The sequence below is a fragment of the Chelonia mydas genome, chromosome 2 (genome assembly GCF_015237465.2).
Source record: "Chelonia mydas isolate rCheMyd1 chromosome 2, rCheMyd1.pri.v2, whole genome shotgun sequence".
NCBI classification, from domain to species: Eukaryota; Metazoa; Chordata; order Testudines; family Cheloniidae; genus Chelonia; species Chelonia mydas.
The window spans coordinates 206,265,687-206,282,506 of NC_057850.1; the positions used below are offsets into that span (position 1 = coordinate 206,265,687).

At 36.9% G+C, this 16,820-nt stretch overlaps 1 protein-coding gene across 8 annotated transcripts in view; it reads left to right on the forward strand.

Moving 5' to 3' along the window:
* The window catches only part of SNX13 (sorting nexin 13), a 155,618-nt gene extending 139,120 nt beyond the window's left edge, over nucleotides 1-16,498 (forward strand). For 6 of the 8 annotated variants that reach the window (XM_043541115.1, XM_043541112.1, XM_043541114.1 and 3 more), the window contains 4 exons: nucleotides 3,100-3,245; nucleotides 8,556-8,624; nucleotides 12,151-12,263; nucleotides 12,837-16,498. In XM_043541115.1, the coding sequence (XP_043397050.1) occupies nucleotides 3,100-3,245; nucleotides 8,556-8,624; nucleotides 12,151-12,263; nucleotides 12,837-13,084 (576 nt within the window). In that variant the 3' untranslated portion in view covers nucleotides 13,085-16,498. Of the gene's footprint in view, nucleotides 1-3,099; nucleotides 3,246-8,555; nucleotides 8,625-12,150; nucleotides 12,264-12,836 lie in introns of those variants that run through there. The other 2 variants (XM_043541113.1, XR_005224029.2) reach the window with 2 other exon arrangements.
* The last annotated feature ends 322 nt before the right edge of the window (nucleotides 16,499-16,820 follow it).

Genomic DNA, 16,820 nt, shown 5'->3' on the forward strand with positions numbered 1-16,820 from the left:
TGTGTGTTGTTTCATATTGTATTATTTACTTGCTCTATGCTATACTTTATTGGCATCAGAAATTACACCAGAGGGAAAACTGGAAACAGTACTTTCAGAACATTTTAAATTTTTTACTTTAAATAAAATTGACATATTTCATTCTAAAACGTTTAGAAGCTCTTCTAATACAAAATTGTTTGCATGGTAATGTGGTAAATGTTACCTATGTATTATTACTTCTGTAACTATCCTCAAAGATAGAATAGGATTGCAATATGAATAGTATTCAGCTAAATCTGATCCTGAGATCTTTAAAACTAGCAAACATCGTCAATATTGGTGATCAGAGAGAATTGTTTTAAAGAAAACTTTAAAAAAAATTCCTAAACAATAAATGTTCAATCTGTGGACCCTGAAATATATAAAGGAAAAAATATTAGAAACGTGATAGTGAAGTTTAAAATGTTAAGCTCTTGATGTTCTCATAAGCTATGGTATTTTCCCAGTGTTCTGATTGATACACTGATCATATGTGTGAAACATAGTTGAATAAAATCTTTTATCCGTAACTAGGACTGAAGGCCCTTAAGATTACTAGTGATTATATGCAGATTTGTCATGGTTATAAATCTGCACCTGTTCCACACTTCACATTTTTATTTGTCACATCAAAGCATTCCAGTTTGTCTTCATGTGCATAACTGCTACCAGGACTCTGGTAAATGACGTTTTGCTCAAGCAACATAGGCTTCAGTTCTTTTGTTTTGCAATGATTTCATCTAATACAATTGTTTATCTGTAGATTTTGTTTACTTTTGAAATTCTTGTATTCTGAAACACTGAGCTCAGCCAAAACAAATTAACATAGAAAGTACGTGTACACCATTTTAGCACTAAATGAGCAGAAGTTTGAATTACTGTATCTCCCTTTTTCTGCAGTTCAACTTTTCTGAAAAAATATAGCATCTACTTAGTCTTAAAACTTCATTTTGAAAGAGTAGTGTTTGGAAGTTTGAATTTTGCACCATATTTCAGGATATTTTACATTTAGAACTTTTCCTGAACTTCACACAATGCCAGGAAATTCATAGTTAAACCTTTAGATAATATAATAATACTGCATTTCTCTTCTGTTAGCATAGCGAATAATCAATAGTATAAGGAAGATTTAGTTGGCCTATATCTCACTTACAGAATTGTGAACTAAGGCTAACATTTTCAAAGAGACACTTAAAATTACGCTTCAAAATCTATATTTAGGTTCCTGAATATGTGGCCAGATTTTGAGCACCCAACTTCAGTAATTGGTGCTGCATCCTGAGCACTTTTGAAAATCTAGCCACTTACTTAAGTATATAGATTTAGGCTGGGATTTTCAAGGGTTCCTTAGGGAGTTAGGTGCCCAACTCCCACTGAAATTCAGTGCAAATTGGGCACCAAGTCCTTTAGGCTCCGTTCAAGCATAAGGAACTATTTTTCAAATCTTGGCTTTAGTTCCAATTGCATGTGGAAATTCTGCTCTCAACTATAGTTGTGCAACTCCATTCTTGGCAAATTATGCCTTCTGAAACACCTTTACTATCCCATTGAATATAATGGAGTTGCACAGGTGAAAACAGTTTGTCTCTGCAGTTAGAACCTTGTGAACTAATTTTCCCATAGTTGTATTGACTCTGCAATTGACTTTTGCAGGAGTAGAATATAGTAATGTTGTAATATCAGTTAAGGAAGTAATTCCATTTAAAAGGAAAGCTGAACTGTAAAATATTTAAATGTGACTGAATAGTATGCTTAGTTTGAAATTTTTGCCTGAAGCAAAGTGAATTCACCCTTTACGTCAGAGATTTACAAAGGAAAAGTTTTCAGTAAGTTTTCTTACGTTCCATGTCGGTACAGGTTTGTTAAAACAATACTAATTGGCATAAAAACCAAGAAACTCAGTTAATATTTGTGCATGGATTTCCTTTGTTTTTTAATAACCACTTCTGGCTGACTCACAATCTAGTATGAGTTGACTTCACATGTTGAAATGGCTGCTCTAGATAAGTTATTGTCTTACATGTAAATGTATTTGATAAAAATGAAGTTATTTACCTAATAGTGTCAGTAAATCTGTAAACTTATATTTTGGTATATATAACATACAGCACATGGATAATAGATCCTACTGCTCACCTATAAAGAGACATTTATTATCAGATTTTACAGATTGTTTTTGACATCAGATACTATAGTGATGGATATCAATATAAAATGCTAAGATTAAAATTGAAAACAATGTATTTTAAACATCAGTATAAAGATTGACAGTTACTGCAATTTCACAATAGCCTCTTAAGTTAAATATCTAGTATTTTGGAGCTATAAATCTTTTTGCAATATCTCTGTAAATATAGCGTCACTGTAAAATAGCAGCCTATGCAACTTTTAAAAATAAACACAGTTTTTACTACAGAACCACAGTGAAGCATTTGAAAATAACAGACCTTTCTCTCTCCCCACCACTAAGTTAAAAACACAGGTCCTGTGGAATCATCTGACACTGACAGCTTATTTCTGCATCAAGATCAGATTGAACTCAAAGAATAAAAGTTTGGGTTCTGTAGCAATGGAAGAGTGGTCTGCAATTGGGCACCTTCCTTTCAGAGCCACTGTTGCTACTGCTACATTCAAAAGAAAGGGTATCCAGACGAAAGCCACTCCTTGAGTTTCCCATCAGCTCTGCTCTTGGAAGCACTGTTGCTATCTGAAGAAGAGAAGAATAAGAAACTCCTCTAAGTAATACTGCTGCCACCTTCTGTAACTGGTTCTGAACTCTACCATTCTGGCCTCAGTAATGCAGCAGATTCTTCTTTTAGGACATATTTTTAAAAAACCATACTTAAAAATCTAGTTTAATTTCAAAATAAAAACCATGATTCCATCCTGGGGAAGAGAGATTTCAGACCATAGGAAACTCTTTTAATTATTGACTTCTTTCAGAAAGACAGTGCGTATGATGTAGTGTGGAAGAACTAAGACTCTTAACTTTAACAATTGTGATAGATGCTACCTTAATTGCCTGAGCTGGAATTGAGGTTTTCTGTTTATACTTTGCCTTTTACTCTACGTATCTAGGTGGATGACAATATTCCTCTTAGAGTAATGCTGCTCCTTATGGATGAAGTCTTTGATTTAAAGGAGAGAAATCAGTGGTTAAGAAGAAATATAAAAAATCTACTTCAACAGCTTATTAGAGCAACATATGGAGACACGATCAATAGGTACCAGCTTTTTTATTCATGCTCAATTGCTGTATGAGAGTTTGTGAATCATGTCTAGAAAATTATCCTTTATTAGTTAGTTGTAATGTTCTACTGATTGTGCATCTGCAAATGTAAGCTCACTGCTTGAATGCAGTTTTTTCTTTCTGAGATTATACACAGATCATTAAAGATGGAATGAGATGGAAGCAGATTTTTTAAAAAGGTCATTTTTAGTGTCTGTTGCATAAGACATGGAATGCGTCTTATTTAAACTTCTCTAAAAATTTGTAATTTCCAAGAAAATAGTAAGCTCTTGCATATGTTTATAGAAGTATGAATTCATTATATTATCAACTAATGTTGACATTGTGTAAGCTTTTTGTAAACTTTACTTTTTATAGTGTGCAACTGTTTATAAGATTTATTACTTCTTGCACTATTAAACAATTGAGTCAATCAAATGTCCATAAAACTGAAGCCTTACAATCTACCAGACTGGATGTATTGTACATAGTTATACAGTATGTATTAGAACTGGTGTCAACAAGATGTTTTTTGTTGGAAAATGCCCATTTGTCAAAGCTCAAACTTTTCATGGGAAGGGGGTGGTTTTTGATGAACTTTGTGACTCAAAAATAATTTGGAAAAATAAATCATAATGTCAACATTTCATTTTGATGCTTTCAAAATGAAAAATTCCAGTTTTCCCATTTGAAATGGCTGCTCATTAAAAAAAATAATATGGGGAAAAATTAAATGGTTGAAGTACTGTATTTAGAAATTATAGAAACAAAATGTTTTGGCTCAGACTGAAAATGTGTTCGATTTTCCATTCATGAAAGTATGAGATTTTGACTTTTCATCTGATTTGGGATGGGACAATGTTTTGATATGTCCAGTTTTTGTGGGATGGCAAAACTGTTCCCCTCTCAGCTCTAATAAGTAATGATATGGGAACTTACTGTATTAGTTTTTCTACTTCAGCATTTTAAGCGGTTTATTTAAGACCATCAAGACTTTTGTTTTATAATTATGTTAAAATGTACATGAACCGTTATACTTCTTTTAAAAAGCTTAATCACTTTAGAGACAAACTCAGTTCTGTTTAATCCGTATTCTGTCTCGCAAATAGTTTCAAAGTTGGGGGGGAAATAGCACTATTCTAAAATCCTATTTCCCCATCCCACTAATAGGACACTATTACATAATTCCATGACTCCACCCACCGAGAAGCAGAAGACAAAGCAAATTGTAAATTATTAATCTTGTATAAGGAATAATTTCACTTACCCTCTTCATCCTAGAAGCAGGGAGACTATAGCTATCTCCAAACATTTTTTATGTGCTTGGAGGTAGCAGAACTTGATGAGTGATGCGTTTGTTCTCTGCAAATGGGCTGTGTAGCTGGGCATGGGCCCCTGAGTAAGCAGCTGAGACAGGTGTGTGTTGGTGCCTTGGTAAGGGCTGTGTGCTTTGACCCTTGGACCTTTGATCAGCCCTGCTGTTTGACGTCTGAGTGGTTAATCGTACCCTGGTGGTAAGGGGTGGAGCTGAGGTAAATAGGGAGACTTAATATAAAAGGTCATTTGCTAGGCAAACTTGAGAGCTGCAAACAAAGGCGGATAACAGGAGAGTTTCAGAGGGAGTTTGGAGAGGGAGCATGTGAGGCTTTCCTTCCAGTTCCAGGTCTATGTATGATTCCACAATGGCCAGCAATGGAACCATAGTGGTGACCTGCAACAGACATGCCATATTTTCTTGCCTGCCTGAAGCCAGGAGGTACTTCCTCTGTATGAAGTTGGTGGCTGTAATGGAAGAAAAGATTCTTGGATTGGAAGGTGAAATAGAAATGCTACTGAGAATCAGAAAAGCTGATGAGTTAGCTCCCAGGTACAAGGTTGGGCAGTTCATAACCACCAGAAGTAAGAGGTCAAGGTGGCATTCTATGCAACTGCAGATAGATGAGGATGGCAAGCAGTGAGAAGAGGATCAGGAGGAATTTCACATAGCTAGAATCAATTGGAACCTTCTAGCTGTGTGGAATTCCTCCTGATCCTCTTCTCTCTGGTGGCCACAGCCTACCATCTCATCTGTCTCCAGCTGTATAGCATGCCACCTTGACCTCTTCCCTCTGGTGGTTATAAACTGTCAAACCTCCTCTATGATTTTCCCCTCTCTCCAATTCCATAGTGGCCAGCTCAGTGTAGAAACTGTGCAATATATCTCTCAAAATCCAGCCAATCCAAGGAAACGGGGAGAGATGAGGGGGGACACGGATGAAAATCTGAAAGAAAATCAAGCTTGCCCACCGAGATCTCCAACCATCTAAGGCAAAACAAATTATCCTTGTTGGGGATTCAATACTCTGAAGAATTGGAAGCACATTCTGCAAGGTAGAGGTGGACTACAGGATGGTGTGCTGCATTCCTGGAGCCAAGATAGGAGATGTCGCTCTAAGATGGGATAGGCTTTTGAAGTTCACCAGCAAGGATCCATTACTGATGGTTCATATCAGCATTAATGACACTGCATTGCAGGATATCTTGCAGCTAAGATGACTCTAGTGAACTCAGAAGTGTGGTGAAGAAGAAAGGAGGAGATATGAGCACTCATTACAAAATCGAGGTGCTGAGAACAAAATTAACTAAGGAATCAAAGAACATGAAGAAAAGAAAATTTTTAATTGCTTGTGCACCAGCGCTAGGAGTTGCTCATTTGTGAGCATAAATTCAGTGTAGCTGGTATTATTGAAACCTGGTAAGATGATTCACGTGACTGGAATGTTAAAAACAATCAATATAATCTAGTTAAAAAGGATTGAGTGGGCAAAAGGGAAGGATGAGTGACAGTCTATTAAAACTGGTATTACTTGTTTGTGTCCTGCCTATACTATGTAAGGGGTGGGGGGGGAGGGAAAGCTTCCCCCAACATGCTATAAAAACTCCACGGCCTACCCGCATCACAACAACCGTTTTTCTGCATATAAAAACCGGGGTCGGCATTAGGAGGTAGCAAGCTGGGCAGTTGCCTGGGCCCTGTGCCACAGGGGCCCCTGCAAAGCTATATTGATCAGGCTTCAGCTTCAGCCCCATATGCCAGGGCTTCGGCTTTCTGCCCTGGGCCCTAGTGAGTGTAATACTGGCCCTGCTTGGGAGCCCCCCTGAAACCTGGTCACAGCCCTCCAGGGGGCTCCAGATCCCTGGTTGAGAACCACTGCTTAAAGGGGCCAATTTCGCAAAGCTGAAAACAGTTGAGCCAAATCAATTTGCGAGGAACAATTTAACCTGAAAAATGTGATTAATGATTGGGAATTATTTAAGAACACTTTAAAAGCCACAGTCCTACAATCAAAAAAAGAAGGCTGTATTAGTTAAAACCAACCAGGTTGAGAAAGGAAGGCAGCTTTAAACATTAAAAAGAATATATAACAATTGGAAGAAAGGGGAAGTTGATAGTAATGAAAATAAATCAGAAACTAGGAATTGTAGAAAATTGGTAAAGTAAGTAAAAGACCACAAGGAGATATCTATGGCTACCAGAGTTAAGGATGATAAGGAGTTTAAGTATATTAGGAACAAAAAAAATTCCTAACAATGGTATAGGTCAATTATTAGACGGAAATGGGAGAATTATAACTAATGCAGAAGAGTCAGAATTGTTCAATACATATTTTTGTTCTGGAAACAAGCCAGATGAAGTCATACTGTATAACAACACACTTCCCATTCCGCTGCTCTCTTAGGAGGATGTTAAACAGCAGCTACTAAATTAGACACTTTTTAATAAATAAGGAGGTGCAGGTAACTTGCATCCAAGAGTTTTTAAAGAGCTAGCTGAAGAGCTTTCTGGACGGTTAATGCTGATTTTCAGTAAGTCTTGGAACAGTGAGGAAGATCCAGAAGACAGGAAGAAAGCTAATGTTGTGGCATCATTTAAAAAACAGTAAAAGGGATGATCTAGGTATTTATAGGCCTGTCAGTCTGACGTCTGTCCCAGGCAAGATAATGAAGCACCTGATATGGGATTTGATAAACAAAGAATTAAAGGAGGGTAATATAATTAATGCAAATCAACATGGGTTTATGGAAAATAGAACTTGTCAAACTAACTTGATATAATTTTTTGGTGAGAGTACTAGTTTGGCTGATGTAATAGACTTCTGTAAAGCATTTGACTTGGTACTTAATGACGTTTTGATTAAAGTAGAACAATACAAAATTAATAAAACACAAATTAAGTTAGTTTAAAGCTGGCTAATTGAAAGGTCTCAAAGTGTAATTGTGAATGATCATTGAAAGGATGTGGTTCTTGGCCCTATGCTATTTAACATTTTTTATCAATGATCTGGAAGAAAATGGAAAATCATCACTGGTAGTTTGCAGATGACACAAAAATTGGGGGAATTGGTAAGAAGAGGATGGGTCACTGATACAGAGCAATCTGGATGTTTCATAAACTGGGCACAAGCAAACAATTCTAGGAACAAAGAATGTAGGCCATGCTTGCATAATGGGAACTCTATCCTGGGAAGGAGTGACTCTGAAGAAGATTCTGGGGTTATGGTGGATAATCTGCTGAACATGAATCAGATGCTGTGGCCAAATGGACTAATGTTATCCTTGGATACCTAAACAGGGGAATTTTGAGTAGTAGTAGAGAGGTTTTACCCTCTGTATTTGGCACTGCTGGAGTAGTGTGTCCCATTGTGGTGTCCACAATTCAAGAATAGACTCAAGGAGCTCAATCTATTTAATCTTATCAAGTAGAAGGCTAAGGGGTGACTTGATTGCAGTCTATACACACCTATATGGGAAACAGAAATTTGATAATGATCTCTTCAGTCTAGCAAACAAAGGTATAATATCAAGTGGCTGAAAATTGAAAATTCATTAATTGCTCTGCTTTCTGCATCAATGTGATGTAATGATCTAATGTTCTGTTTGTAGGATGGGAAAGAGGGTAAATTACCTAATGGCAATCTGGGTTGTATGCTTCTTCTCTTCTCCACCCTTCTTCATCCTTTTTCTTTCCTATTTCTGTTGGGGTAAACCTATTTAACTTTAGAAGTACTCAAAATGAGGAAGGAAAATGAGTGAATTTAAACCTTAAGTGAGACTGAGAATGAATAAGAGGCTTTCTCGTGTGATAACTTGATGTAATCTGTGGAATGGTGAAAAGGAGAGATGAGGCACTTTTTTGTTTTTTCTTGAATATTGTTTGAAGTTTTAACTACCTCAAAGCACTCTTTACTTAAAGAACTCTGCTTCCTTATGCCCTTTTGAAAAGTAAAATGAGAGCAATCACTGATTTGTCTCACTTTGATTTTAGAAAAATAGTTGATCACGTTGACTCGATGACTTCTCCTGACCAAGTAGCAGATGCAGTGAAACGCTTCAGGTGCGTTTTATAGATACCTTTTTTATTTTAAAAGTATATTAAACTTATACTGGTATAGGCCAACTAATATTTAATGATTGTCCTCCTATCTCAGCAATGGAATCAGTTTAAGCTGTCAGAGACAGTAAGTCCACTTCACACCAGAAATTCTGCCTCTGTACAAGATTCAGATAGGTAGTTTATATCCTGATTTGTAAAGATTTTATGATATATAAATTATTCATTACTTGAACAGAGGATATTCTGTGGCTAGTCTCTTTAAATTTTTCTTTTTTGGAAAGGGGTATCATAAAATCATAGAATAACAGGGTTGGAAGGGACCTCAGGAGGTCATAAAGTACAACCCCCTGCTCAAAGCAGGACCAGTCCCCAACTAAATCATCCCAGTCAAGCCTGACCTTAAAAACTTCTGAGGAAGAAGATTCCACTACCTCCCTAGGTAATCCATTCCAGTGCTTCACCACCCTTCTAGCGAAAAAGGTTTTCCTAATATCCAACCTAAACCTCCCCCACTGCAACTTGAGACCATTACTCCTTGTTCTGTCATCTGCTACCACTGAGAACAGTCTAGATCCATCCTATTTGGAACCCCCTTTCTGGTAGTTGAAAGCGGCTATCAAATCCCCCCTCATTCTTCTCTTCTGCAGACTAAATAATCCCAGTTCCCTCAGCCTCTCCTCATAAGTCATGTGCTCCAGCCCCTTAATCATTTTTGTTGCCCTCCGCTGGACTCTTTCCAATTTTTCCAGATCCTTCTTGTAGTGTGGGGCCCAAAACTGGACACAGTACTGCAGATGAGGCCTCACCAATGCCGAATAGAGGGGAATGATCACGTCCTTCGATCTGCTGGCAATGCTCCTACTTATACAGCCCAACATGCCGTTAGCCTTCTTGGCAATAAGAGCACACTGTTGACTCATATCCAGCTTCTCGTCCACTGTAACCCATAGGTCCCTTTTCTGCAGAACTTCTGCCTAGCCACTTGTCCCTAGACTGTAGCAGGGCATGGGATTCTTCAATTCTAAGTGCAGGACTCTGCATTTATCCTTGTTGAACCTCATCAGATTTCTTTTGGTCCAGTCAGGTTCCTCTGCATCCTATCCCTGCCCTCCAGCGTATCTACCACTTCTCCCAGTTTAGTGTCCTCTGCAAACTTGCTGAGGGTGCAATCCACGCCGTCCTCCAGATCATTAATGAAGATATTGAACAAAACCGGTCCCAGGACTGACCGTCAGGGCACTCCGCTTGATACCGACTGCCAACTAGACATGGAGCCATTGATCACTACCCGTTGAGCCTGACAATCTAGCCAGCTTTCTGTCCACCTTATAGTCCATTCATCCAGCCCATACTTCTTTAACTTGCTGTCAAGAATACTGTGTGTTTCCGTATCAAAAGCTTTGCTAAAGTCAAGAAATAACACATCCACTGCTTTCCCCTCATCCACAGAGCCAGTTATCTCGTCATGGAAGGCAGTTAGGTTAGTCAGGCCCTTGGTGAATCCATGCTGACTGTTCCTGATCACTTTCCTGTCCTCTAAGTGCTTCAAAATTGATTCATTGAGGACCTGCTCCATGATTTTTCCAGGGAGTGAGGTGAGGCTGACTGGCCTGTAGTTCCCTGGATTCTCCTTTTTTAAGTTATTCACTACCTGTTCTAAACTGTTGCATAATTGTTGTGTATTTTAAACAGTAGTTAAATTTCACTCCATTGATGGGTGAAGTGGCTTGTTTGTGTTCATGCAAGTGTATAATATGCTATACCAGGAGCAGCAACAATTACTGCAGTTAAAACCTTGCCACAGGTTATTACTAATATTTGTCTATACATTCATAACACTTGAACTTTCCTTTGGAGCTTTCAGCCCATTGAGTAATCATCAGTTTTAAAAAAAAATTATGAGCTAAAGGAATCTATTTGTACTACATCACTTCTAGAATGCTGTCTTTGTAGAAGCCTCAAGAACATGCTAAAATAGTCATAAGATACGTAGGATGAGCTCTCCAGAAATGTGGTTCACAAAGATTGCCTGTTTAGCAAAGAAGATGGATATTTGACCGGTATTTTCATCTGAAGAGAGAAATACCTAAAGATGTAAAGGACAGTACTAACAGACCCCATAACAAAGGCTCTGTGACATTAGTCTTCTGACAGGTTTCAGAGTAACAGCCGTGTTAGTCTGTATTCGCAAAAAGAAAAGGAGTACTTATGGCACCTTAGAGACTAACCAATTTATTTGAGCATAAGCTTTCGTGAGCTACAGCTCACTGCATCCGATGAAGTGAGCTGTAGCTCACGAAAGCTTATGCTCAGATAAATTGGTTAGTCTCTAAGGTGCCACAAGTACTCCTTTTCTTATTAGTCTTCTGGACATTCTTCCAGTCTGTATAGATATGGTCAAGACTGTATTTGAAGATGTTGCAGAAGTTTCATCTCTCACTGGAATTAGAGTGAATTTCATAGCTTCTCCCCAAAGGTAGAATAGATCCCCAGACTGTGATCCATGTTTTATGTGCATGAATACAGTTATGTACCAAATTGAAACTGCTTTGCCAGCAATGTAAGAGCTCAAAATGTGGATTTTACATTGTTCAGACTCTGGTCATTAATAAATAGCATGGACCCAAGTGTGAGGTAACTTCAGTGTTTGTCATTTTATCCAACAGAGCAGTTGCAAATAGACTAGATAGAGTAAAGTCAGATTGACTAGGCAGGCAGACAATTACAGAGACTGGAACTTTCAGTCCATAAGTTTCCTTAGATAATGTACTTTTGAAACTAAGAAGTTAACTTTTTTTACAAGCTTAAAAGTAATTTTTTTTCTTAATAGACAAAATTTTAAGGCAGTTTTCATTGATAGGATAGCAGGATTGTCTACATTTTCCTCATTTCTCTCCTTGAATTGTCCAATTAAGAATACTGAGAGTCTATATGTCCTCTAATTGTAAATAGAAATAAAAAGAAGCCCAAGGTTTGGACCCTTTTTAAAAGTCAAAAATGCAAGCAGCACTGTTGTCACACAGATTAAACATTCCAAAGCAAGTCATCGTCTCGTGTCTTACTACCAAAAAATTTGAGCCTAAATTGTTACTAAAAGAGAGAGAGACTCATTGATATAAAGTGATTTGTAGACAAGTTACATATAGCTAATAAATTCAGCTGTATTTGGATGTTTCTGGCAGAGAAGGGGTGGGTGTGTAAATTTTCCCAAGAGGCTCAAGCAACAGACTCCCATACTGGAGTACATAGAGAGTAGTATGTAACTGTTAGTAACATTGCTGAGTTATGTTCCTTTTAAAGAGAATCGACGAGCAAGAAATTCTTATTTTCTTGTTCTACCTGTTCTGAACTACACCTCAAATGATTAACAAAAGCATTTTGAGTATTAAAGATTTTTGCAGGTTAATGTAATCTCTGAATGCTTTCAGTTCGTTCACATTACGCTATGAGGTAGCTCACAGGGTTTAAAAAATAGGTATTTTTTTTAAAGAACTTGTTTTGAAAGTTGTTTTTGTATTTGTTACAGAGATGCCTTTTGGCCCAATGGCATTTTAGCAGAAACTGTTCCACGCAGAGACAAAGATATTAGAATGCGAACGAGAGTGGCAGGGAAAACTAAACTCCTGGAGATAATGCCAGGTGAGTGAGCTTTGAATATTTTTACTAATATTGTACATTACTGGATTTTATATTGTTACTGAAGTTGAAGTAGGGGGGTCTCAATCTTTATTTAAAAGTGAAAGAAGCTAAAGTACTGAAATTAATATCCATGGAGTAATTAAATATCTATTTGAACCCATATTTTTAACAGTTTATCAGAAGATTGAATATTTTTGGTTCAGTCTGACAGCTTGAGGTTTCTCTTAGAACCAGTTCAGTATTAACTTAAACTAAAGATTTAATTTTTAGGTCTTGGACATGCATACTGCGTGTAGATACCAAGGGACAGTAAAATGTATAGCAGCATTGTTTTGCATGTGTGTGTGACCAGTAAGTAAAAGTGCACCGTCATATTCAGAGATCTGTACTACTGTAATAGAACGACTTTTTTTCTCGCCTCCAAGCTGCATTCCTTTTAAACCCTTTCCCATAAGGTTCTGTCTGAATATTGCAATGGTTGATTTACAAGGAGTTCTACCTTTCCTATTAGTTAACCTATATGTACTTAAAATATGTATAAAACTACTTGTATATCTCTTGTCATTTGTGTAGATGAACTGAAGCACATCATAGGTGCTGAGACAACACGGAAAGGCATTCTTCGCGTCTTTGAAATGTTTCAGCATACTCAGCTAAATAAGAGGATGGTATATGTCTTTCTGGAGGGCTTCCTGGAAACCTTATTTCCACAATATAAATTCCATGAGCTCTTCAGCAAACTGCATTCACGGTCAGAGCAGATGCAGAGATACAAGCAGAGACTACAATCTACTCAAGCGCCTTCCTTACAGAAAAGGTGACACTCCAAACTATTGAGCTCGTGTTTGTTTGTCCAGGACTAGTGTCATGGGCATATTCTCTGGGGCTTAAAACTCACTTGCTGTTGTTTCTGCACCAGTCTTTTAGTGTCACATATTAGATTATTAATACATCCATAAGACCTGTGGATCTTCTCATCCTCACTTATATTGCAACCACTACCACAAGGGGATTTGTCTCTCAAATGATTTGGTGCATCTTCATGCAACATTGAGAAGAATATTGGCCAGTTATGTAAGGAGTGTCAGTTTCTTCCATTCCTGACTGAACTGGTGTTTGCAAGCAATGAAAAGTGCCAGACTATATTTGCTGAGGGCTAAGCAAAGCACAACTACAGTGACCATGAGGGATTTGACTAGTTTACCACTGGGAGATTGTGCAATGTGTGAGAATCAGGTGGGGTTTGTTTTGCATTATGATTGTGGGTCTTGATCAACATTTGTGTAAATGTTGAGCTTTGGAATAGAAGTCTTTGGAACAGCTGGTTTCTGGAAAAAAATGTTACAGTATGTCCCCAAGAGTACACTCACTAAGTAGAGGTTGAGATAACGTGGCTTTTACACCTCAATTAACTTCATCTTCGTTTATTTTGAAAAAATAAACTAACATTATATCTTGGTTGGTTTTGTTTTTCAGTGGTGCAAGGCAGAGGTGTAATAGAAAATAGACCCTTTATTCTGATGAATTTGTAGCTTTAAGGGCCCTCTTCTGTTCTTATGGCACATGGCATACAGTTTGCATGCAATTTAAATGGAAAAGGGGCATACAAATTTTATTGAAATTGTGCAACTGGTATTATCATTGAAACATATCTCAAGTAGGTTGGCAGTGACAGGGGATGGGATACATGCTCCAAGCAAGATAGACACCAAACTAAAAGAGTAGAAATTTGCAGTGAAGAGCAAGTTACACACAACTTTTCCCAGTAAAACTAAGAATTGTTTTTAAAAGCCCACTGTGTTGTACTTCATTTAAAATAGCCCCAGGATAGCTATGTACCCCTCACATGAAAAGTTGCTAGAATTTCTTGGTGCCTGACTTACACAAGATTCCTCTAGACTTCATTAAACAGTCATGTGCAAACATTTGGAAATTCCTGAATGCATCACAATGTATATATGAAAATAGAAAAAGGAAATACAACTACAATATTTTTTTAAATAACAATCTTTTTTATTTTTTGCATAATGTAAAATTTTAATAAATAAACCTATTCTACACAAAGGCCCCAAGTCTATCCATTTACTTCCATAAAAATTAATGTCTGATCAAGAATAAAGATTAATTACACTTGTTTGACCTTAGTATATGACAGAGTTTGCATCCTACTTTTTGGACTCCCCTTCTATCTTGAGCTCCACCATCTAGGGCAAAGGATGGGAACCATATACACTCCATTGTCTATTTTCCATTTTTAAAAATGTTTACAAATATTTTCTAAATACTAATACTAAATACTAAGTAGGATATTTAATGGATCACTGAACCAAGGTCCTCAGGTAGTAACTCATGCCCAGATGAGAACAAAATATGGTTCCATTGTCTGAGGGATGGGGAAGGGGACTTTTATGGGAGCGTTCTGAGGGGAGGAACCAAACAAGCCCTCATGGGTTGGGTGTGGAATCAAAACAGATCAAGTTTCCATACTGATTTTCTTTTTTCTCTTTAGATTCCAATCAGATTTTTTTCATCGTATTTCTCTTGTAGTGAGTATCACTGTCATTGTCATATGGTATACATGTGCTCAAGTGCACTTGTTTTTCTTTTTTGCAGATCTACATACTGTAAATTAAGTCCCTTCCCTTATGATTTTCAGGAAGGCAAAGACAGCACATGTGGAAGATTCCTTCCCCATTGCCCCATCTATGTATAGTTTGCGAGGTTCTAAAGAAACATAGTAATTCACTGCTGTTGGAATTAACCATTTTTCCTCACATTCTTATATAAGGTAATAGATATGGCCATCGTTGAAATTCCTGTTGCTTACATGTCAGTCTAAATCTTATTTCCATGTCAGTATGTGTCACTTGAAATCTAAAGGACAAGATATCATGCAGGCTTTGTGTTTTGTAGTCCTCACAATACATCAACTATTGGAAGGTGATGTATGTAAATACAGACTAGAAAAGAGACCTAAAAAATAATTATATAACCATACCAAATTCTATTTTTGAGTTAAATTTGTAAATCACTTAATAATTACATATATACTTTGAAATCAGAAAGATAATACGGTAGTCTGTGAAACTTGTGATGCCTCTTCTCGACCGGCACCCAGGCTAGACTTCTGGAAGAACAATGGTCATGCTCATATTGTAGGAGATTTTACAATTACTTCTTCAGGAACACGAATTGTACATTGTGTACCAGGCTTAATAAAGTCATTACACTTAATGCATTTACTGCATATACATATATATATATATATATAAGGCTTTGTCTTCTACTATTTTATTTCAGAATGTGGTTTCTTAACTGTAGGCAGGAACCATCAAAGATAAATAATTTTTATCAATGTTTGTGTGCTGTTTAAATGGTTTACACGTTGACCATTTAAAATAATCAATCCTGCCAATCTGTGTTATATATTACCCTGTAAATGCCCCAAAACTGAATGTTAAAATACAGCACTTAACTAGGAAGGTCTATCTCCTAACATTTGCGTGCTGTTACTAGCCGCTGAAAATAATTGTGCCATGGACCAACAAATGCACTTATTTTAGCCTTAATTCATTTTAAGAGAAAATGAACAGTTGAACATTTCATTTGGTTCATTCTAAGCTTGTGTTGCTGGTGTTTGCTAGAACAAAACAGTTAACTTTAATGCTACCAGAATGTGAACCAAATTTTTTAAGAAGGTAAAAAAATAAAAAATTCCACAATCTAAATTTTAATTTTGTGCAATATTTTCATTTAACGCATGTGTATTTGAATAATTGTAAAATAAATGCATTTTTAATGTTCTGAGGTCTAGGTTAAGTTGTCTCCTTAACCCAACAACTTACATTCTGTTGTGGTTGCATCAGTTTATTTAAGGACTTGTTTTAAAAGTCTTGTTTGACACTCCTTGTAATCTCTCTTGTTATCAGTGATCTTTGCTCAACTGAGCATGGCTCGTATAATACAAGGGAAAATCTAAAGAGCACATCTTATGAATATAGCTGTTATAAATGACTTGTGCATATCATTGTACAGTAAGTGTCAGCTGTGTGCCTAATTGTTCTAATGATATTCCCGTCCCCTCCTTTTGACTAACAAAGAACGAACATGAATCAGAATGTTATGGTCATTTTTACTGAACGGCAAAGGACTCTAAATTTTTATTTGGAGTTTGCATTATGCCCTGTCCAACAGAAAAGCTGAAAAAATATTACACTAATAAAGAATTAACAATATTTTTTTGCTGAGTCTGTAATTGGTTTGTTTCAAAATAACCTTCCCATCAGAAGATGAACATTATATCACATGTCAGTCTGAAAACTCACTACTTAGTACTACTGCTTTACCTAGTAACATTAGGAGCTTGAATAATTTGTAACTATCTGCCAAAGGAATATTTTTGTTACAATTGCCAAAGGTAGTGCTGAAGAAGTCTGCAAAGTCATTTCCATTGGTAAATACTGGGTACAGATTCACTTCTTAAAAAAAAGTTAATGGCACAGTTTCATATTCGCACTTACATTCTAAAAAGATTGAAGCAATAAAGCCATGTGAGAT